We start from the raw sequence: 25,177 nt of genomic DNA, 5'->3' as shown, positions 1-25,177 counted from the left end.
AATATAGGTATAACATAGGAGTAGATGCAGCAATTTCTTACATTTTTACACTTTATTTTTTCAAAGCTAAGCTGACAATGTTGTGTGTGTGTGTGTGTGTGTTTATTTGAAGGAAAGTATGTGTGACATCAAGAATACCTTGTAGAGGCAACTATTAATAACTACATTTGTATTTAGAGGCGTGTTAAACAAAATACTTTACACACAGTTTGATTTTTGCCAAAAAAATTAAACTTAAAGGGACACTGAACCATATTTTTTATATTTCGTGATTCATATAATGCATGACATTTTAAGCAACTTTCTAATTTACTCCTATTATCAAATTTTCTTCATTCTCTTGGTATCTTTATTTGAAATGCAAGAATGTAAGTTTAGATGCTTGCCCATTTTTGGTGAACAACCTGGGTTGTCCTTGCTGATTGCTGGATACATTTATCCACCAATAAAAAAGTGCTATCCAGAGTTCTGAACCAAAAAAAAAGCTTGGATGCCTTTTCCAAATAAAGATAGCAAGAGAACGAAGAAAAATTGATAATAGGAGTAAATTAGAAAGTTGCTTAAAATTAAATGCTCTATCTGAATCGCGAAATAAAACATTTGTGTTCAGTGTCCCTTTAAGTAATTTTTTTAATAACTTAGCAGTAACCAAAAAATCTAGCTACAATATGAAAATACTTTCCTTAAAGTTTGAGAAACTGCCTGTTTTTTTAAAAATACTCATAAAAACAGGGGCACTTTCATACATTTAACTTACATTTTAAAGCTTTTTTATTTTTTAAATACTTCGCTTTTTCCTTATGACGGCAGACAAAAAAAGTCAAATTTAAAGATAAAATGCCTAAATGAAGTTTAGTGAAGGAAGTGTGTGTGTGTGTGTGTATGTATATATAATCTATATCGGCAACATTTTACGCAGCGCTATACAAAGGTACAATATAATAAAAAAAAAAACTTGCAATGAGACATTATGTAGGACTGTACATTACTACACTTGCATTGACAAACATAAGTAAAAGGAGAAGAGTGCCCTGCCCTTGAGCACTAACGGGGGTAGATGCATTTTTTTTTTTACAAAGTGAGCTGCAGTTAGAGAGGCTCTGAAGCTTATAATGGAAAGGAAATATATAGGAAAGTTGAGGGAGGGGGAAACCTAATTAGTAAATACATCTTAATACAGTATATAAACTTTACATACGTGCAAATCCTTTATCCAAACTGCTTGTCATTTAGGCAATATTTACAGCTTATACATTAAACCTAAAGGTAGTTTTTATATCATTTAAACACTCTTCTATACACAGTAGTACAGTAGTGTAATCAGAATTTTATATTAAATGCAATTTTGTTTCTCTAGATGACTTCAAACCAGCATCCATTGATACATCTTGTGAGGGTGATCTTGAAGTTGGGAAAGGAGAACAGGTGACAATCACACTGCCAAATCTTGAGGTAAGTTCCTGTTTTTAGGCCTTTAAAATCTACATGCTTGTACTTTTTTCAAGCTTATTTTACACATACAGATGTGTCCTCAAGGACAATTGTCTACCAGAGAAAGGACACGTTAGAAACCTTGTCTTAACCTGCTTGTCAGCCCCTTTACTTTAATTGCCAAAATATGTGAAACGTATGACCTGAATTGAAACACTGAGAAAGATACCCTGTTACATAAAGTGACCGAAAACTCACCATTTGTAGTTTACATTTAAAATGTATAGTTTATATTTTTACTGCATGATTGTACAATGTGGAATTTGGATTTATTTCTTGAGTTTCAAGTAGCCTCCAATGACCCAATTATCAGTGCTATTAGCACGATGCAGCTGTGCAACTAGCGCTGCTGATTGGGTTATTGTTTGTTAGTCTTTTCCTCTGGACCAACAGTGCTCTGTGGCTCTCGAGCAATGCTTTATATGTTTAACTCTTTTGCACATTAAACGCATACCCATGGTAATTTTACATGACCTTCTATGGACTTAGAGAAATGATAGAATAGGCTGCTATGGTGTATTAAGAAATTAAACTTTAGGTGCAGGAACATTTTCTTTCCATGTTCCAGAGATCATTCGTTAAACCACCTCACTAGTAATAACGTGAGATATTTAGATTTTTTTTTTTTAGTTGAATTCTTTGTTTACCTTACACAAACAGGTTGTAGTTAATAATCAATCTCCACCTAAAGTCCAGCTAGTACAGCTTGGTTTTCTGTACCGAGTAGTCCTGTTTCAAGGTGTAATACTTGCAAGGTCAAGTTTAAAATCTGTAATGTAAAGAGACTTGATCCAAAAAGGGAAAGCAGAGCTTGATTAACCGCGCCAAAATAAAACTGCTACACAAACTACTAATGTAATAGAGGTCTCAACTTCTAAAAGATAAGCTCTAAAAATACAAGATAACAAAAGGAATGCTCAAAAGGCTAAAATGTAACTATTGGATAGTTTAACAATATAAAGTGCAAAAAACGCTAAAGGAACTGATGGATGTATCAGTTGGCAAACGCAGAAGATTAACCACAAAAGCTAAGCACCAATAACATTTCTAAAAAAATCTCAAATACGGTAAGTAATAAGGGCAAACAATTGGGGAAACAACAATTTATGTATCTAATATATTGACCATAAAATATATTTTCATTTAAAATACATAAACATTTAATAAAATAGAAGCTTAAGGTTGACCTTTCAACAATAAATAATAGCAGTAGAATTCACAAAATATTGACAATAAAAATATATTAAATGGATAACAAATAGAACTCTGTATAAAGTGTCCGTGAATTGATAAACGGTCCTCAAAAGCAAAAAGTGGAAATACAAAGTCCTTAAAAAGTCTTTTTGAATCCTTGGTTAATTTAAGCTTTTAATCCGTGTAAACGATAAACTCCTGGTGACAAGAGAATCTTCTTAGGGCAGTATAAAAGCCGTATATTACATAAACGCTCTGTACTCACAGTATCAGATGGCTGTATTCTGCGAATAGGACAAAAAGATGAAGGTAGCACTCTTAGCAACAGGAAAACACCTTTAAAAGGAGCGCAGGGGAGCGCTCCTATTAAAGGTGTTTTCCTGTTGCTAAGAGTGCTACCTTCATCTTTTTGTCCTATTTGATTCCTTCAGATCTTGGTTGGGGGTCTGTGAAGGTTTGAGCACCTATTTCCTGCAAATCCTGCAGTGTTACATATGGAGGGGATGACCCAGGAGTGCTGATCCTAACATCAACTTTATCTATGTATTCTGCGAAGATATTGCACAATATATTGCCGTTATATTCCTTTTGTAGTCCACAATTGTCTCCACATGTAAATAAACAATTCAAAAGCAGGAAATTTATTAGAACTCTATTGCTTAGATAAGTGTGTTATATATCATACTGGTGTGCAATATATCAAACAATGTGGCTAAACCGCAATCCTGGAGCGGACACCACAATACGTCTGCTAGCTGAATAACCCCTGAACTGACCGGCTAATATACAATCAGCCCGGACAGTCAGAGGTGCCGTAGCCAAAATTCAGGAGCTCTATGTTAAACTCCACCACGGAGTGTATTTTATCTTCCGCATAGAGCTACTTTGCCACTGCTTCACGGCGCTCCTGAAGTTTGGCTACGGCACCTCTGACTGTCCGGGCTGATTGTATATTAGCCGGTCAGTTCAGGGGTTATTCAGCTAGCAGCCATATTGTGGCGTCCGCTCCAGGATTGCGGTTTAGCCACATTGCTTGATATATTGCACACCAATATGATATATAACACACTTATCTAAGCAATAGAGTTATAATATATTTCCTGCTCTTGAATTGTTTGTTTACATGTAGAGACAATTCTGGACTACAAAAGGAATATAACGGCGATATATTGTGCAATATTTTCGCAGAATACAGCTATCTGATACTGTGAGTACAGAGTGTTTATGTAATATATGGCTTTTATACTGCCCTAAGAAGATTCTCTTTTGTCACCAGGAGTTTATCGTTTACACGGATTAAAAGCTTCCATTAACCAAGGATTCAAAAAGACTTTAAGGACTTTGTATTTCCACTTTTTGCTTTTGAGGACTGTTTATCAATTCACGGACACTTTATACAGAGTTCTATTTGTTATCCATTTTTATTCATTTGATATTTTTTTTTTTTTTTTTTTTTTTTGTCAATATTTTGTTAATTCTACTTTTATTATTTATTGTTGCAAGGTCGACCTTAAGCTTCTATTTTATTAAATGTTTATGTAATTTAAATGAAAATATATTTTATGGTCAATATATTAGATACATGAATTGTTTCCCAATTATTGTTTGCCCTTATTACTTATTTGAGATTTTTATTAGAAATTTTATTGGTGCTTAGCTAGGATTGTTAGGATTGTACTAGTGTTTGGCTTTTGTGGTTAATCTTCTGCGTTTGCCAACTGATACATCCATCAGTTCCTTTAGCGTTTTTTGTATCCAATACAGTTACATTTTAGCCTTTTGAGCGCTCCTTTTGTTATCTTGTATTTTTAGAGCTTGATTAACGCCATACACTCATGAAATTTTGTCTGTCTCTCTAACATCCAATTACAATCCCAAATCATAGCTTCTAGTATTGTAATTAGTTCAATGCTGTCTTTTTAGATAGGATTTCAGCTTAGGAAGAAGAAATTTATTTAAAAAAAAATCTTCAAAATAATTTTACCTAGCAATAAAATAACAACATACATGTCACACTTCTTCAAAATAAGATGCCCTGGCCCCTTTCCAGTACGATTGATATCTCTGTGCTACATTACAAATAGGGTGCCCAATGTATTGAATAATTTTAAAATTGTGTATATAAATGCTTAGTCACATTTTATCTAATTTCTCTTTGTAGACTAAATCATTATGCAGTTGTATTCAGGGTTTAACTGGCTCTGCGTTCTTGCTTTGTATGCATGTTTACAATAAATATACCAAATATCACAATAAAAAATATAAGTGAAATAAATGTGATAATCAAATAAAAAGGTGAACCATAAATTAAAAGTTCATATGTAAGGATATGTTTATTCTTTTGGGATAAGTCTCCTCACTCCTCTGCGATCCTCCGTGTGTCCTCAAGGAAAAGGAAACAAAATATGCAACATAGTGTAACTCTGTAACCACTTGAAATAAAATGGTTCTGCTTGTTTAACGAGTGATTACTCACATTTGTTGGAGCTTATGACCAAGCTCGGGGAAATGCGCACTCCCACTTTATACTGGTGGGAAAACAGTACTCTCAGGCAAATCTCTTAAAATGAATATTTATTAAAATACATAAAAAGCGTCACAATATCTGGTGTCCTATCACCGCTACGTAGATGACCTCTTTCTTATCTGGTCAGGGAGTGAGAGTCAGCTTTTAGAATTTATGGAACATCTAAAAACTAATTAATTTAAAGTAGCCCTCACTTGGAGTTATAGTACAACCAAGGTAGAATTCTTGGACCTTGAAATTTATATTGAGAACGATATGTTGAATTTGAAAAATTATATTAAAAGTATAGATGTCAATAATTATATTAGCCTTGACAGTTGCCACCAAAAGCATTGGCTAAAGAATGTACCAAAAGGTCAATTTGTCCGTTTAAGGCGTAATTGTAAAGACAAAGAGGTATATAGGGCTCAATCACTAATTCTAAAAGAACGTTTTTTGGAAAAAAACTATTCTAATATATTTTTAGAAGAAAAAATTGAAGAGGTAACAAATATGGATAGGGCTGATCTATTAAAATATAAAACTAAGGAGAAAAATAGTATGGAAGGAACACATAATCTAGCCAAAAGGTTGATTTTTCAACATAGTACACAAAGTAGTGAATTGAGGAAGATTATTCAGAAACATTGGGGTATTCTCTCGAGGGACTCTAGTTTAGCTGAGTTTTTGGGGGATGGCCCAAATGTAATGTTCAGGAAAGTTCCAAATTTAAAATTACAACTTTCCCATGGTATTAAGGAATTAAATAATAAAGCCATTAAGAACTGGCTGCTACTGTCCCAAATGGGAATCAGAAGATGTCAGTTTTGTAATGCATGCAAATTGATGAAAAAAAATTCCTAAATTATGTAATAAATTTTATTCAGCAGATAAAGAGAGTATGACATTAACCAATTTATCACTTGTAACAGTAAAAATGTTATCTATTTGTTACGCTGTTCGTGTAATTTGATCTACATAGGACATACCTCCAGACTTTTAAAGACTAGATTAAACAAACATTTATAATATTGAGAAGGGATATCCGAATCATACTGTATCTGCACACTTTGATAGAAAACATAATAGAAATATGTGATCTGGAATTTTTAGGTATTAGAAGAGGGGAGGTGATATTCAGAACAGTCTGGGTCAGTTAGAGATGAAGTGGATACACATTATGGACAGCTTTATACCTAATGGACTAAATAAAGATTTTGAAATCCATCACTTTCTGTGAAAGTTATTCCCTGTGAACAGTATCATAATCCTTATTTAGTCATAATGACACATATATAGATGTGTCAGGACATCCAAAAGAAAGGTTTAACAATTATGAATAATATATTATATGTATAAGAGAGGGCAATAGATATTTAGTTGCATAAAAATAATTACAAATTTAGCAGTGTATTCACATAAAGGTTGAACATCGGCAAGTAAATTGTGGATCATACCATAGATATATTATCTTTATATGATAAAAAAAATGCATTTGTCAGTGGTTTTGAGTACAAATAGTAAACGCATAGATAAAAAAAAAAACCAAAAAAAAAAAAAAAAAAACCTCCCAATTAGTATATGTAGGAGGGGACTGACCACACTGTGTAATCACCTGGCTCTATACAGAAGAGACATGTGATGACATTGTCCAAATATAGAGAACAAAATAAGCACATATACGTTGGTATATAATATGGGTGTGAAGCAACAGATTTTGTCTGGAGTAACAAGATTTGTCTGAACATATATATTATATATTGTATAAGTTCAAAGAAAATACTTGAAGTTTGAACATATAAATTCCAAGATAATGTTTGGGGGTAGTCAAGCCATTTATTTATGATATAATCACTAGGAAGTAAAAAGTAGAAGAAAAACATTACTATCTTGTTGAGCGCTATATTAGCGTTCCCATTTACGTTTTCTAGCAACACTAAGATATATATATATATATATATATATATATATATATATATATATATATTTTTGTGTAAACCTATTAATGCAATTGTTGTTTTGCCTTAACCATTATACATATATGTACAAAGATTTATGTTGATCGATAACATGAAAGAGATCTAATTCAATGGCAGAAACTGTTATTATGGCTGTATTTCAAACTCGTTGCCCATTTTCAAGATGGAGTAAATGGCTTCATATTTCCGGTTTGTCATCAATTAGAGGTTTAAAAGGACTGACGGACATGCGCACTTTATTCCTTGAAAAAGCTGATCCAGTGAAACGTACGTCGGAATTGACTCTCTTGTGCGTCTTTACATCTGCCTGTACACCTGGCGGAGGAGCGTTCTCTACTGGTATTGTGAGGTGGTGGATTTAGCGGTTAAGGTTCTGCTTTTCCATCCATCTCCATCCAGGACTTGCATCAGCTCTTTTGAGTAATCTTACATTTATTATTGCTCATTTACCCTTTGTAATAGGTGTTTTGAGGGCATTTGTGACGCTTTTTATGTATTTTAATAAATATTCGTTTTAAGAGATTTGCCTGAGAGTACTGTTTTCCCACCAGTATAAAGTGGGAGTGCGCATTTCCCTGAGCTTGGTCATAAGCTCCAACAAATGTGAGTAATCATTTGTTAAACAAGCAGAACTATTTTATTTCAAGTGGTTACAGAGTTACACTATGTTGCATATTTTGTATGCATGTTTATTTGCCTTGAATGTAGCAAGCCTTGTTCTAGGTTGCTTACTTAAAATTTAATCTATAATGTTGCAGGGATCAACTACTCCGGTCACAGTTTTTAAAGGCTCTAAAAGACCTTATTTGAAGGAATGCATTCTAATTGTTAACCATGATACAGGAGAGTGTCGTTTGGAGAAGTTAAGCAGCAATATTACTGTGAAAAAGACAAGGTATTGTATTTACCATAATCATATAGTATTAGAAGTTTGTTTGTTTCCTAAGTGCATCTTTACGGCTTGTAGTGTTGGAAGGGGTGGGGGGGGGGGGGTTATATTGATTTATATACAACTGATGTACTGAAATGGTTCAGCATTCAATTTGGCGAAGAGTGGTCCTCAAACTTTTGGTTTGACCTGCCTGAAGTCACCCCACAAGGATATAAATCTAAAATAACGCTTAACCCAAATGGACGAGTATATACACGTTGTGCGGTACTTTGGCTATCGTACCATAAACAATATGTATATATCACATATTTGATATATAACACTTCCTCATAATGCATATAATAACAATAAACATGTATCTTTAAAATACCATATCTTATGATCAATGTCATATCATTACCATGTATGTATCGATAAATGCATATCTGCACTAAAACCCCAAATATCAGTGATACCTTCCCAGAATCCATAAACCTAATTAACCTATCGACCCCTAAACCGCCAACCCCCCACATCGCAATAAACCTAATTAACCTATCAACTCCTAAACCGCCCACAACGCAAATAACCAAATTACTAAGCCCCCTAAATTTACCCCAATTACATAAAATAAAAAAATACTAAGTTACAATTAATACAAAAAATCCTAACATTAAGTTAAAAATAAAACCTAACATTAAATTACAAAAAAATCTAAAATTACATAGCAAATTAAACCTAATCCCTATGAAAATAAAAAGCCCCACCCCAAATAAAAAAACACCCCCTAATCTAAACTACAAATAGCCCTTAAAAGGGCCTTTTTGTAGGGCATTGTCCTAAGTTAAACAGCTCTTTTACATGTAAAAAAAACAAACAAAAAAAAAAACCTACCTATAGCATTAAGCTCTTTTACAGCCCCAAAAACCCTAATCTTTAAAAAAAAAAAAAAAAAAAAAAAAAAGCCCCAAATAGGTATTCGCTGTTCCTGAAGTCCGGCGGAGAAGATCTTCCAGGCAGCTCTATCTTCATGCGGAGCTGGCTTCCCTGATGCACGGATTTTCAGCGGCGGTCCTCAGAAGCGTGGAGGCTCCTTAATGCAATCATTCACCGCACACTGAAGATTGATTGCAAGGTATTCCATTTATATTGGGGTACCTTGCATTCCTATTGGCTCAAATTTTGAAATTGACCAATAGGATGAGCTACTGAAATCTTATTGGCTGATTTGAACAGCCAATAGGATTTCAGTAGCTCAAATCCTATTGGCTGATTTCAACCAATAGGAATGTAAGTTACCCTAATTTGAATGCGTAAAAGAGCTTAATGCCCATACAAATGCCCCTTTAGGGGCAATGAATAGCTTAGGGTTTTTTTAAAGGGACAGTCTAGGCCAAAATAAACTTTCATGATTCAGATAGAGCATGTATTTTTAAACAATTTTCCAATTTACTTTTATCACCAATTTTGCTTTGTTTTCTTGGTATTCTTAGTTGAAAGCTTAACCTAGGAGGTTCATGTGCTAATTTCTTAGACCTTGAAGCCCACCTCTTTCAGATTGCATTTTAACAGTTTTTCACCACTAGAGGGTGTTAGTTCACATATTTCATATAGATAACACTGTGCTCGTGCACGTGAAGTAATCTGGGAGCAGGCACTGATTGGCTAGACTGCAAGTCTGTCAAAAGAACTGAAAAAAGGGGAAGTTTGCAGAGGCTTAGATACAAGATAATCACAGAGGTTAAAAGTATATTATTATAACTGAGTTGGTTATGCACAACTGGGAAATGGGTAATAAAGGGATGATCTATCTTTTAAAACAATAAAAATTCTGGTGTAGACTGTCCCTTTAAATTTGTTTATTTTTATTTTTGGGGGTTGGTTGGGTGGGGGTTTTTACTGTTAGGGGGTAATTGGTGGGGGTTTTTTTTAGGTAAAATAGCTGTTTAACTTAGGGCAATGCCCTGCATATTTGTAGTTTAGTATTAGATTAGGGGGTGTTTTTTATTTTGGCAGGGATTTTTTATTTTTATAGGGGTATTAGTTTAGGTTTAGTTTGTGTCATTGGTTCCAAAATAAAAAAAATGTAAACGCCCTTCAAGAGCTATGCACTAGCACTTTTTTCCTTGCCTGATGTTGCTATATCGCCGAAACGCATGTGCATAGCTAAGTGTGAAGAATGACCTGTCGGTGCTCTGACGTGGTGAGGGCAGGTACAGCTCTTTCACCGGTATAAGAATATTAACAGGAGGTAAAGCCGGGGTGAGGAGAAAGGCGCGGTAATGCTCTGGAAGTAAATTATAATTTTATTACATATTGGAATAACCTAATTTAAAAAAAAAAAGTGGCAATTTAGGTTAATAATGGTCGCGTATTAATATGTTTAATTGGTAAAAATTTACAGTCACTTTAAAGTGAATGTAAATTTTGATGCTAAAGTGACCGGTTTTTAAAAATTCGATTAAAAACAGGGGCACTTTAATTCATCAAAATTTACATTTCACTCGTGTTGTGAAAAAATACTTGCCTTTTTAAACTTGACAGCAGCTCCAGCTTGCTTCCGGTCGTCGCAAGCCATTTCTGATGTCAGAAATGATGGATAGGGCATCCTCCAATCACGGCTCCCCCCGGGGGGGAAATCAGTGTCTGATTCAACGCTGTGATTGGAGGAAGCCGGATTCCTCATTTTAGACCCAGGAAGAGGCTTTGCGACGGGCGGAGGAAGCTGGAGCTGCTGTCAAGATTAAAAGCTACGGTTTTTTTCACAACACGAGTGAAATTTAATTTTTGATGAATTAAAGTGCCCCTTTTTTTAATCAATTTTTTTTTTAAAAAAAGGGCACTTTAGCATCAAAATTTACATTCACTTTAAGGATCATTTGGATGGGAATGGAGTCTCTCCTTGTCTGCTCTGAGTTCAGAGGAGTATACTATAAAGGAGATCCAGGATAGGAGCAAGGCTCTAAAGCTGACTAATTATTTAAGAGATTCTAGCCTTGCAGTTCTAGTCTTGTTCTGCGGATGTTACATCCAAATCCTATTTTCTTTTTTTTGCCTTTATAAGGGCAAGTTATTTGGTCCCGATATGGCTGAAACTGAAGTATCCGGTACAAACTTTCTACTTGAAAGGGAACCTTTCTACCTCAGGATTAATGGAAATGTGTAATAAAATGTTACACTAGGTATGAGAAAAGATACCATTCTCCTGTACCTTAATGATATTTTCTACCATCGGGTGGCTAGTCGGTTACATTTTCATTTCTTTCCGTGTATTTTGTGCTTTTAATATTCATTTTAGGAGATTTTCACACTGTGGAACTCCTTCTGCTGTAGCCAGCGGTTAGCATGTCTGACTTGGAAGCACAAAGTTGTGAGTTCAAATCTCTGGGTGCAGAACAATCCAGGATTTCTTGAGGACGGCAATCTAAGTGCCCGCAAGTCATTTGTTTTTATTTCATAGTATGGTCTATGAATACATTATAGATTCAGAGGTTAAATATTTTATATTTTAAAAATGAAGGAATTTTAATTGTCTGTCATGTATTAAATGCATACTTTTTTTTTAAAAAAAAAGTTATGTTCAGGGACTTAATTATCATGTATGTTTTTAGGTATCATCATCATTTCCTGTGTTATAATGAAATGTATGATTTAGAGTTCCCTACTTGACTCTCTATAATATAGAATTTTTAGCCAGAATTCTAGCCTTGCGATTTTAGCTCGCAGAGCTCTGTAACTAAAATCTTGGTTGGCAGATGTTACATCCAGATCTATTCCTCTGTCTTTGGCCTTTTTGGGCAGGACTTTAGCTGGACCTAGTCTGGCCGAATATTTTTTTTTTTTTCCAGGGAAAGGGCTCTTTCTGTCCTCTATACTAGATGTATAACCCTAAGTGGTCGGCGTAATTCTAATTTTCTTTCATGTAATTGGCAAGAGTCCATGAGCTAGTGACGTATGGGATATTCAATCCTACCAGGAGGGGCAAAGTTTCCCAAACCTCTAAATGCTTATAAATACACCCCTCACCACACCCACAATTCAGTTTTACAAACTTTGCCTCCTATGGAGGTGTTGAAGTTTTTTGTGCTAAGATTTCTACGTTGATATGCGCTTCTCAGAGTACAGTGAATGTCAGAGGGATGTGCAGGGAGTATCGCCTATTGAATGCAATGGTTTTCCTCACGGGGGATCTATTTCATAGGTTCTCTGTTATCGGTCGTAGAGATTCATCTCCTACCTCCCTTTTCAGATCGATGATATGCTCTCATATTCCATTACCTCTACTGATAACCGTTTCAGTACTGGTTTGACTATCTGCTATATGTGGATGGGTCTTTTAGTAAGTATGTTTTCATTACTTAAGACACTCTCAGCTATGGTTTGGCACTTTATGATTCAGGTTTTCAGTATATTTCCTTTTGCAGTTTCATATCTGGGAAATGCTTTTTTTAGGAAAATGTATTTCTTACCTGGGGTTTAGTCTCTTTTTCAAATTGACTGTCTTTTAAATTTGCAGGCAGAATTAGGCTCACAAGGGCGCAAAATGCCAAAGTTTATTGCGTCATTCTTGGCGTGAGATTTTTTTTTTGGTGCAAAGTTACGTTCGTTGACGCAAATTCGTCATTTCCGGCTTCTTAGTAGACGCCGAGTCCTTCACAAGGTTGCGTCGTTTTTGGCGCCAAAAAAAGATTTTTCTGTTTGTGCGTCATGCTTGGCGTCAAATATTTTCATTAGTTAAGACCCCATTCCTATATGCCTCTTGCCTTTTTTTCTCTATCAGAGGGCTATGCTGTTTGCATTTTTTCCCATTCCTGAAACTGCCATATAAGGAAATTTGATAATTTTGCTTTATGTTGTGGGGTTTTTTTTTCTCTTACATTTGCAAGATTTCTCAATCTGATCCTGTCTCAGAAATCGCTGTTGGAACCCTGCTGCCTGATAACAATTCTACCAAAGCTAAGTGCATTTGTTGTAAACTTGTGGAGGTTTTATCTCCTGTTGTGGTTTGTAATAGTTGTCATGATAAACTTTCACATGCAGAGAATGTATCCATCAATAGTAGTTAATTACCTGTTGCTGTTCCCTCAACATCTAATGCACAAGATATATCTGTAAATTTAAAATAGTTTATTTTTTATTCCATTCAGAAGGCTTTGTCTGCCATCCCGCCTTCTAATAAACTTAAAAGGTCTTTTAAAACCTCATAAAGTTGATGAAATTTCAAATGACTGGCAACATGCTGAATTATCCTTCTCTGATGGGGATCTATCTGGTTCAGAAGATCCTGCCTCAGATATTGACACTGACAAATCTTCATATTTAAAATGGAGTATATTCGTTCTTTGTTAAAAGAAGTGTTGATTACTTTGGATATGGAGGAAACTAGTCCTCTTGATATTAAAACTAGTAAACTTTTAAATTCTGTTTATAAACCTCCTGTGGTTATTCCCGAGGTTTTTCCAGTTCCTGATGCTAATTCTGATATGATTTCTAAGGCATGGAATAGGCCTGGTACTTTTATTCCTTCTTCAAGGTTTAAAAAAAATTGTATCCTTTGCCAGCAGTTTCTTTAGAGTTTTGGGAAAAAATCCCCGAAGTTGATGGGGCTCTCTCTACTCTTGCTAAACGTACTACTATTCCTACGGAAGATAGTACTTCTTCTTTTAAAGATCCTTTAGATAGGAAACTTGAATCTTATCTAAGGAAAGTCTATTTATATTCAGGTCATCTTCTCAGGCCTGCAATTTCTTTGGCTAATGTTGCAGCTGCTTCAACTTTTTGGTTGGAAACTTTAGCGCAACAAGTATTGGATCTTGATTTGTCTAGCATTGTTAACTTGATTCAACATGCTAATAATTTTATTTGTGATGCCATTTTTGCTATCATCAAAATTGATGTTAAATCTATGTCTTTAGCTATTTTAGCTAGAAGAGCTTCGTGGCTTAAATCTTGGAATGCTGACATGACTTCTAAGTACAGATTGCTATCTCTTTCTTTCCAAGGTAATAAGTTATTTGGTTCTCAGTTGGATTCAATAATTTCAACTGTCACTGGGGGGAAGAGATTTTTTTTGCCTTAGGATAAAAGACCTAAGGGTAAATCTAAAGCTACTAACCATTTTTGTTCCTTTCGACAAAATAAGGAACAGAAATCTAATCCCTCCTCCAAGGAATCTTTTTTTCCAATTGGAAGCCTTCTTCAAATTGGAATAAATCAAAGCCAGCCCCCAAGTCCGCATGAAGGTGTGGCCCTCATTCCAGCTCAGCTGGTAGGGGGCAAATTAAGATTTTTCAAAGCTATTTGGATCAATTCGATCCAAAATCAATGGATTCAGAATATTGTCTCTCAGGGGTACTGAATAGGATTCAGAGTAAGACTGCCTGTGAGAAGATTTTTCTTTTTTTTTTTTTTTTTCTCTCATGCATCCCTGCAAACCCAGTAAAGGCTCAGGCTTTTCTGAAGTGTGTTTTAGATCTGGAGTTATCAGGGGTAATCATGCCAGTTCAGTTTCAGGACCAGGTCTGGGGTTTTATTCAAATCTATTCATTGTCCCAAAGAAAGAAAATTCATTCAGACCAGTTTTGGATCTAAAAATTTTGAATCGATCGAGTACCAACTTTCAAGATGGTGACTATAAGGACTATTCTGCCTTTTGTTCAGCAAGGGCATTATATGTCCACAATAGACTTACAGGATGCATATCTTCATAATCCGATTCATCCAGATCGCTATCAGTTCCTGAGATTCTCTTTTCTAGACAAACATTACCAATTTGTTGCTCTTCCCTTTGGTCTAGCGACAGCTCCAAGAATCTTTTCAAAGGTTCTCGTGCCCTACTCTCTGTAATCGGAGAGCGGGGTATTGCGGTGTTTCCTTATTTGGACAATATCTTGGTACTTGCTCAGTCTTTACGTTCTGTAGAATCTCACATGAATCAACTAGTGTTTCTTCAAAAACATGGTTGGAGGATCAATTTACCAAAAAGTTCTTTGATTCCTCAGACAAGGGTAACCTTTTTAGGTTTCCCGATAGATTCAGTGTCCATGACTTTGTCCCTAACCGACAAGAGACGTTTGAAATTGGTTGCAGCCTGTCAGAACCTTAAGTCTCAGTCATTCCCTTCAGTAGCTATGTGCATGGAAGTTTTAAGTCTCATGACTGCAGCATCGGACGCAATCCCCTTTGCTCGTTTTCATAGGAGACCTCTCCAGCTTTGTATGCTGAACCAATGGTGCAGTGATTATACGAGGATATCACAATTAACATCCTTAAGTTGCAATGTTCGACCATCTCTGAATTGGTGGTTAGATCACAATCGTATTGTTCTAGGGGCCTCTTTGTGATCACAACAGATGCGAGTCTTTCAGGTTGGGGATCTCTGACAGCACAGGGGGTTTGGAAATATCAAGAAGCGAGAATACCAAAAAATATTTTGGAACTCCGTGCGATTCTCAGTGCTCTTCAGTTTTGGCCTCTATTGAAGAGAGAACCGTTCATTTGTTTTCAGACAGACAATATCACAACTGTGGTATATGTCAATCATCAGGGTGGGACTCTCAGTCCTCAAGCTATGAAAGAAGTATCTTGGATACTTGTTTGGGCGAAATCCAGCTCCTGTCTAATTTCTGCGGTTCATATCTCAGGTATAGACAATTGGGAAGCGGATTATCTCAGTCATCAGACTTTACATCCGGGAGAGTGGTCTCCCCCACCCAGATGTGTTTTCTCAAATTGTTCAGATGTGGGGTCTTCCAGAAATAGATCTGATGGCATCTCATCTAAACAATTCCCAGGGATCCTCAGGCGGAAGTAGTGGATGCGTTGACACTTCCTTGGTGTTATCAACCTGCTTATATTTTCCCGCCTCCTAGTTCTTCTTCCAAGAGTGATCTCCAAAATCCTCATGAAACAATCATTTGTTTTGCTGGTGGCTCCAGCATGGCCTCACAGGTTTTGGTATGCGGATCTTGTTCGGATGTCCAGTTGCCAACCTTGGCCACTTCCATTATGACCGGACCTTCTGTCTCAATGTCTTTTTCCATCAGGATCTCAAATCATTAAATTTAAGGTATGGAAATTGAACGCCTAGTGCTTAGTCATAGAGGTTTCTCTGATTCAGTGATTAATGTTATGTTACAGGCTCGTAAATCTGTTTCTAGAAAGATTTATTATCAAATTTGGAAGATTTACATTTCATGGTGTTCTCATAAATTCTCCTGGCATTCTTTTAGAATTCCTAGAATTCTACAGTTTCTTCAGGATGGTTTGGATAAAGGTTAGTCTGCAAGTTCCTTGAAAGGACAAATCTCTGCTCTTTCTGTTTTATTTCACAGAAAAAAATGATATTCAATGTTTTGTACAGGCTTTGGTTCGTATCAAGCCTGTCATTAAATCAATTTCTCCTCCTTGGAGTCATAATTTGGTTTTGAAGGCTTTACAGGCTTCTCCATTTGAGCCTATGCATTCTTTGGACATTAAACTACTTTCTTGGAAAGTGTTGTTCCCTTTGGCCATCTCTTCTGCTAGAAGAGTTTCTGAGCTATCTGCTCTTTCTTGTGAATCTCCTTTTCTGATTTTCCATCAGGTTAAGGCAATTTTGCTGACTTCATTTAAATTCTTACCTAAGGTTGTGAATTCTAACAACATTAATAGGATTAGGACACAAAGAAGGGACAACAATTTCTCTAAGAATTCTTTGGAGAGATCTTTACATTCTTTGGATGCGGTGAGAGCTCTGAAATATTATGTTGAAGCTACTAAAGATTTCAGGAAAACTTCTAGTCTGTTATCTTTTCTGGTTCCAGGAAAGGTCAGAAGGCTTCTGCCGTTTCTTTTGCAACATGGTTAAAGCTTCTGATTCATCAAGCTTATTTGGAGTCGGGTAGAACCCCGCCTCAGAGAATTACAGCTCATTCTACTAGATCAGTTTCCACTTCTTGGGATTTTAAGAATGAAGCTTCAGTCGATCTGATTTGCAAAGCAGCAACTTTGTCTTCTTTGCATACATTTTACTAAATTCTACCGTTTTTTTTTTTTTAAGTATTTGCTTCTTCGGAAGCAGTTTTTGGTATAAAAGTTCTTCAGGCAGTTGTTTCAGTTTGATTCTTCTGCTTATGATTTAAGTTTTTCCTTTTATTTATGAGAATAAACTTATATTTGGGTTGTCGATTTTTAATTTTCTTCAGCGAAAAATGGCTGTTTTTATTTTATCCCTCCCTCTCTAGTGACTCTTGCGTGTAGTTCCACATCTTGGGTATTGCTATCCAATACATCACTAGCTCATGGGCCTTGCCAATTACATGAAAGAAAACATAATTTATGTAAGAACTTACCTGATAAATTAATTTCTTTCATATTGGCAAGAGTCCATTTTTTATGGTGGTTGTTGTGTTTTTTTTTTTTTGTTTTTTTTTATAAAGCGCAATTATTTCAAAATTCCTTTGATGCTCTATACTCCTTTCTTTATCACCCAACTACTTGGCTATTCGTTAAACTGAATTGTGGGTGTGGTGAGGGGTGTATTTATAGGCATTTTGAGGTTTGGGAAACTTTGCCCCTCCTGGTAGGATTGTATATCCCATACATCACTAGTTCATGGACTCTTGGCAATATGAAATAAATGAATTTATCAGGTAAGTTCTTACATAAATTATGTTTGTCTTTTAGTAGAGACCAAAGTCTTTTTCTCTTCAAACCGGAGCAATCCAGGATTTATTGAAGATTCTGTCTACCTTGGATTAAAAGGTTTCAATCCAAGAATCCTTTCTGAGTCTAGTCAGCTGAATGGGGCTTCTTTGCTCTGTCAATAGGCTTGGATCCACAATGTCCCAGACCCTGGGGCTGTGTAATTAGTATTCATGGAATACAGGATAGTATTCAAATTTTGTTCTTCTGTGACAGATTTATCCTGTTGGGTGATCTGACAATCTGTTGAAAAGAAAAGCCTTTGTAAACTGCGTAAAGGAACAATCTTCTCTGGAAGTGATTTTTCAGTTCCCGTAGAGGAACAGGGTTAAGGATCTATTAAGATCTTTTTGTGGGGGAAAAGTCTGTCTCTAATTCCTCAGGGTCCCGTCCTTCAAAGTGGAAACTTTTTATTTCATTCTTCAATTGGTACATGATGACCATTGACCTAAAGGATGCATATCCACTGGGGAGGAGTTCTTGTTTCCATTCAAAGGGATTATTGCCAGTATCTGAGGTTTGCCCTTTTGGACAAATATTCCTGGTTTATTGCTTTTCCATTTTTGGCCTTGCTCGGCTCCCAGAATATTCACAATGGTTCTGGGGGCTCTTTTGGCGGTGGTCAGAACTCGGGGAGTTGTAGTGTTGCTTTACCTCTCTAAAGGCTTAGGGCCTGTGGACTCAAGAGGAGTCTTCTCTTCCCATTAACATCTTGGAGTTGAGAGCAATCTTCAATGCCTTGACAGCTTGGCCTCAATTATTTTTAGTCCGGTTTATCTGTTTCCAGTCTGACAATCGCCTCAGTGGCTTTCTTGAACCACCAGGGAGGAACTCTGAGTTCCTTGGCTATGAAGGAGGTGCCTCTCATTCTGCAGTGAGCGGAAGCTCACGTTTATCCACGTCTCCCATCCACTTTCCAGGGGTGGACTTCTGGGGGGGGGGATTTCTGAGCAGACAGACTTTTCATCCTGGGGAGTGGGGTCTCCTTCCGGAAGTGTTCTCAAGGATTACCCTCAGGTGGGGGTTTCGGAGTTGGATCTAATAGTGTCTCGTCAAAACGCCAAGCTTCCAAAGTACGTATCCAGAGATCCTCAGACCACTAGATTCTCGAGCGGTTCCTTGGATTTTCTGGCTATTATTCCCGATTCCTCCATTTGCTCTTACACAAGTCATTGCTCGTATTCAACAGGAGAGAGCGTCTGTGATTCTATTCACTCCTTACGAGGTCTCGCAGGATCTGGTTCGAATCTGGTGAAGATGTAATCTTTCGCCTTGGATGTTTCCTCACAGGAAGGACCTTCTATTTCAGGGTCCATTCCTCCTTCCAAATCTAGATTCTCTGAATCTGACTGCTTGGAGATTGAATGCCTAGTCCTGTGCATGTATGTGTATATATACACTAAGAATTGGACAAGGCAAGTTCTGTTGTAATTCGGTGTTTTATTCACTGCTTGACTATTTTGTAGAAATGTTCAATATCTTTATATTCCTTTATCTCATTCCGGACAGATAGATCAGCATGCTAAGGCACTGTGGCTGATCTCTGTAGCAACCCCAAGGGTTGCAGGTTTGATCCCCGGCGAGGTCCACTCAGCCTTTCATCCTTACGAGGTCGATTAAAATGAGCAGCACCTTGAGACCCTTACAGGTGATTAGCCGCCCTTTACAAGTACTACATACATACATACATACATACATACATACATACATTCCTCTTGCATCTAAAGCCTCCGCCCCCTTCACTTGTGCACTCTGGAACTCTCACTCTGTAACTCTCACTCTGTTTGCAACAAGCTTGCTTCTATCCATGACCTCTTTATCTCCCACTGGCTCTCACAGAAACCTGGCTCTCCTTCAGACACAGCTTCCGCCGCTGCACTGTCACATGGGGGTCTTCACTTCAGCCACACTTCTAGGTTTGATAATAGACAAGGAGGTGGTGTTGTTATTTTACTTTTCTCTCATTGCACCTTTCAACAAATACAGCCCTTCTCTTCCCTCACATTTTCTTCATACGAAACGCACACAATTTGCTTATTCTCTCCCCTCTCTTTATACGTATTGCAGTCATAAACCGCCCCCTGGCTTATCAACTTTATTTCTTGATCACTTTGCTGCCTGGCTACCTTATTTCATTTCCTCAGACACCCCTGCCCTCATTCTTAGCGACTTCAACCTCCCTGTTGACAACCCCACTGCCTCCTCTGCAACTCACTTCCTCTTTCAGCCTGTCTTAATGGACAGACTCACTCACAACGATGGTCACTCCCTTGATCTGATTTTCAGCTATTGATGCACTATATCTCAAATTTACAAACTACCCTTTTTTTCCTCTTTCGGACCATCATCTCCACACTTGTAACATTACATCTCTCCCTCCTTCTACCCCTCACACCAAACTTCACAGAAGCATCAAGTCATTGGATCTGAAACGGCTCGCTAGCTTTCTCAAACCTCTCCTCAATCCCATTTTTTTTTTCCTTCCTTGATTAATTGATCTGCCACTAACTCCACCCTTACATCAGTCCTTGACAATCTGGCCCTACCTAGCATAGCTCGGAAATCATACACTTACACTTATCCTCAGCCCTGGCATACTCCTCTGACACAGTACCTACGCAGATGCTCCCGTACTGCTGAGCGACACTGGAGAAAATCTCGGAGTTCAGCTGACTTTCTACACTACAAGTTCATCTAGAACTCTTACTATTCTGCCCTTAATCTATGTAAGCAACATTACTTTGCCACTCTAGTCTTTCTTCAAACCAAAAAAGTCTGTTCTCCACGTTCAATACTCCTCTGCCCACCTCCTACTACAACTTTTCTCTCTCGGCTCAAGATTTTTCCAGCTACTTAAATAACAAAATAGACTCCATCAGAAATGAAATCGGGTCTCATACCCCCTCAAATCCTCACTATCATCCAAAACCCACATAGCCATAAATTTTTATATTTTTTTTTTCTCCTGTTACAGAGGATGAAGTATTTGCCCTTATACTATTCTCTCACCTCACTACCTGTCCCCTCGACCCCCCCCCCCATCCCCTCACATCTACTCTCCGCCCTCTCTTCTACCCTTACCCCTATACTGGCACACATCTTCAACCTCTCACTCAGCACTGGTATATTTCTCTCATCTCTTAAACATGCACTGGTCACACCTATCCTCAAAAAACCTCTCAACCCAACCTCCCCATTCAACTACCGCCCTATTTCCCTACTCCTCTTGCCTCAAAGCTTCTCAAAAAGTTAGTATATGTACGTTTATCCCATTTCCTAACACTAAACTCTCTCCTTGATCCATTGCAATCTGAATTTCGCCCCCACCACTCCACTGAGGCAGCAATTGTCAAGGTTACCAACGACCTACTTACAGCAAAATCCAAAGGCCACTTCTCTCTGCTTATCCTCCTTGATCTGTCTGCAGCCTTTGATACTGTCGACCACCCTCTTTTGCTCCAATCCTTCAGCATTTTCAACACATCTCTCTTTAGAGTAGCCTTCTCTGGGGCATCCTCTGGCCCTTTACCACTTTCTGTTGGGGTACCGCAAGGCTGTCCTTGGTCCTCTTCTCAATCTACACCATCTTTAGGTTCCTTAATAAAGTCCCATTGGTTTCAATACCATTTGTGTGCTGATGACAACCAAATCGACCTATCTTCTTCCTTGCAAACCCGTGTCACTGTCTCTCGTCTCATCTTGGATGTTCTCTCCAAAACTGAGCTCCTTATTTTTCCTCCTTCAAAAATTTCCACCCCGAACTTCTGTAACTCCATCATTACCCCTACCCCACATGCTCAATGTCTTGGGGTCACACTTGACTCAGATCTTTCAGTCCTTGGCTAAAGCCTGCTGCTTCCACTTTTAAAAACATCTCTAAAATTAGACATTTCCTTTCACAAGACACAACTAAGATTCTTATCCTTTCCCGCCTCAATTACTGCAACTGCATAATCTCTGGCCTCCCTAGGTCCTTTACAATCCATAATAAATTTCTCTGCCAGGCTCATCTTCCTTACACGTCGCTCTTCATCTGCTGCACCTCTCTGCCAATTCCTTCACTGGCTTCCTCTTGCCTCCAGGATTAAACACAAAATTCTCACTCTGACATACAAAGCTCTCAAATACACTACTCCCCCCTACATCTCAGAACTTGTCTCCAGATACTCTCCCTCCCGAACCCCTTCACTCTGCCCATGATCTCCTCCTCTTCCTCCTCCTCCTCTTGCTGCTGCCTCCTCCTCCTCCTCCTCCTCCTCCTTCCTCTTCCTGCTACCTCCTCCTCCTCTTGCTGCTACCGCCTCCTCCTCCTCTTGCTGCTACCGCCTCCTCTTCCTCCTCCTGCTTCCTCCTCCTCCTCTTGCTGCTGCTTCCTCCTCCTCCTCCTCCTCCTCTTCTTGCTGCTACCTCCTCCTCTTCTTGCTGCTACCTCCTCCTCTTCTTGCTGCTACCTCCTCCTCCTCTTGCTGCTACCTCCTCCTCCTCTTGCTGCTACCTCCTTCCTCCTCCTCCTCCTCCTCCTCCTCCTTCCTCCTCCTCTTGCTACCTCCTCACATTCCCGTTTACAAGACTTCTCCAGCCTTGCTTCACAAGACTCTCCCCTAGTTTTTTAAAGCTTCAAGCGCTCCCTAAAGACTACTATTCAGGGATGCATACAACCTACACTAACCTTTCCTAACTCCACTGCTATCCCCTTGAACCCCTTAGCATGTAAGTCTATGAGCCCAGCTGTTTGAAGATCACCCACATAAGAGCCGATTACAACAGTGCAAGTCTCGACAGGGACCCATTTGACCCCCTATAAATGTTACCTTGTATACCGCCTATGTTTATAGCGTTGCAGAATCTGTTGGTGCTCTACAAAATAATACTAATAAATATACACATGTGTGGCAGGCATGAAATATACAAATTTGGGCCTACTACTTAAAATAATATTATATATACACACACACATATTATACATACATATTTTATTGTGTGTGTATATGTATGTATGTGTATATATGTGTGTGTGTGTATATATATATATATATATATATATATATATATATATATATATATATATATATATATATATATATATATATATATATATATATATATATATATATATATATATATATATATATAATGTTTTGACAGGTAAATTAAGAAAAACAAGGCTCTATTTCTTTTTAAATGAAGTGATACCAAAAATGCTAAAAATTCTCCAGTGTTTTGTGCAAGTTTTTCTCGGAATGTCTTGGTAGTGAAGGGGATAATCGTATGACAAACCTCAGACCTGCTTTAAACCATAAAGGGAAAGGAATGAATAGCATAAATTAAAAATCCCAAAATATTGGTGATGTAAATAAAAAATGAACCATTGTGCTGCTGTATTGCATTTGTTTAAACAATGTATGTCAGTACATGTCATAAGTTAAAGTACACAAAAAAGAGAACATATGAGGGCTTACAGCAATATTCCCTACTGATAAAACATAGCCTTTATTTATAAATTAAAATCATTAACAGAAGGTAATATCACATCCCAATCACCCTGCTCACATACCACCCTCCCACTGGGTAAAGGTAGTACTGAAAAAAGCAGTGTGAATAAGAAAATAAACAGAAAAGTTAAAAAAAAAAGCATCACACTAATCCCAAAGAGTCCTTGCCGATATACTGGAACCTCAGCATCAGGTGGGATAACAGAGAGGCAAGTTGGAAAAAATAGTGCAGCAAACCAGTTTCGGCCCTACACTGCCTTTTTTTTTTTTTTTTTTTTTTTTTTTTTTTTTTTCCTAGCATTGAAAAGATTACTCAGGCTTTATCTTTTCTCCACAGGGCTATGTGAGGGAGAGGACCTCTCAAACCTGGTGAGCTGCCTTGCTGTCTGGCAGATTGACAAGGTAAGTGCTGACTTTTTATTCTGGGTCTGGGAAATAAAAGATCACAGAAAGTGAAGCACTGTATTTAACTTGGGACATAAAGCCTCCTATAATAAAAGGAAGGGATTATATGACAGCACCTTTTTTTAGACAGGCACTGGGGCTGAGGAGAGACAAGTTGAGGTGTTTTTTTTTCACTGCTCACGATGGCTCAAATCACTGGGGCTGGGGAGCTTGGCTCTGTATGAGGTGTTTCACTGTTCTCATATAACACTGGCTAAGCAGCTGCTTAGCAGTTAGGGAAGGGTTATAACGCAGTAAAACTAAACAAGAGGCTTGACAGAATGTTTAATTACTCCCGGTGGCTTAACTTTATTGCAATAAACATGGCGACTGGGAGATAGTCTTTTGAAACGTCCACGATGGGTGGAGCTATGTGTGGCGCCAATTTGCGTTGCACACCGCTTTCCCTGCACTTCATGTTATCGGAAGGAACGGAGCAGAGTCCCCAGAGTGTTTTCGCATGTGTTTGGACCGGACATCGCTACAGCTGAGTTCCGGATCCTTTACTGACAGGATGTATCTGGTGTCAGAAGGGCTAATAGGCACCTTAGCAAAGTTAAGCTGAGGTGTAAAGGGGTTCTGCAGCATTTGTGCACCTAATTAACTTTTTTATTTTTGTGTGCAGTAACATTTTTATTTAAAAATTTAAGAAGTTTATTTGAATAATTCATCCATTGTGAGTTGGAACGGACCAAGAGGCTCTGCAAAGTGTCACTTGTTCTTTAGGTTTTTGGATACCAATGTGAAACCACAAATCTTTCTGTTCCTCATGTATTGAGAGAACTTTGAATTATAGGGAGACTTTTTTTTTTTTTTTTCTCCCCAGAGCCAACTCCTAAGGCGGATACTGTTCAAGAGTCTAATGACAATGTTCAATAATGCCGCAACTGTCTCCTCAAGTGTCCCAAATGTTATCGCCCACACATGCAGTGCTCTGCGCTTCCTCTCAAACTCCACCTGGAGTTACCTGCAAGACTTCGCTTCTCTAATGTCATCGGCGGTATCTAATGCATTGTCTGCCTTTCCCATTCTGCAGGGAGAGCGCAAGAGGAAATGTTTTCAATCATAAAAAGTTGCTAATACAGTAGTGGTATTCCAAATTTTTCTTCCCTGAAGAGGAAGATACTTCAGTAGTATCTGAGGGGGGAAAAGTGTAATGCCTTTATCGGATACTGATGTTGTTTCCTCCAGGTTTAAGCTTGGACACCTCCGTTTGTTACTTAAGGAGGTTTTAGCTACCCTTGATGACTCCGGCGTAGTCAATTCTAAAATGTACGGTAAAATTAAACCAGTATTTTGATGTGCCCTCCATGGTGGAAGTATTTCCTGTACCAGAAAGGGATACAGAGATTATAGCTAAGGAATGGGAGAAACTTGGTATCCCTTTTTCTACATCTCCTAATTTTAAAAGGATGTTTCCTATAGCAGATTCTATTAAGGAGTCTTGGCTGAGGTTCCCTAGGTGGAAGGGACAATTTCCACGCTAGTCAGAAGACTACTATTCCCATAGAGGATA

At 37.7% G+C, this 25,177-nt stretch overlaps 1 protein-coding gene across 1 annotated transcript in view; it reads left to right on the top strand.

Moving 5' to 3' along the window:
- EAF2 (ELL associated factor 2) overlaps positions 1-25,177 on the top strand; it is a 42,296-nt gene that overhangs the window by 2,433 nt on the left and 14,686 nt on the right. Inside the window, exons 2-3 of the mRNA XM_053698078.1 lie at positions 1,358-1,452; positions 7,929-8,065. Coding sequence (XP_053554053.1) covers positions 1,358-1,452; positions 7,929-8,065 — 232 coding nt within the window. The remainder of the gene's footprint in view (positions 1-1,357; positions 1,453-7,928; positions 8,066-25,177) is intronic.

Source organism: Bombina bombina, chromosome 1 (genome assembly GCF_027579735.1).
Source record: "Bombina bombina isolate aBomBom1 chromosome 1, aBomBom1.pri, whole genome shotgun sequence".
In the NCBI taxonomy this organism is placed as follows: Eukaryota; Metazoa; Chordata; class Amphibia; order Anura; family Bombinatoridae; genus Bombina; species Bombina bombina.
Note: the sequence above shows the minus strand (reverse complement) of the source record. Positions and strands in the feature narration are given on the sequence as shown.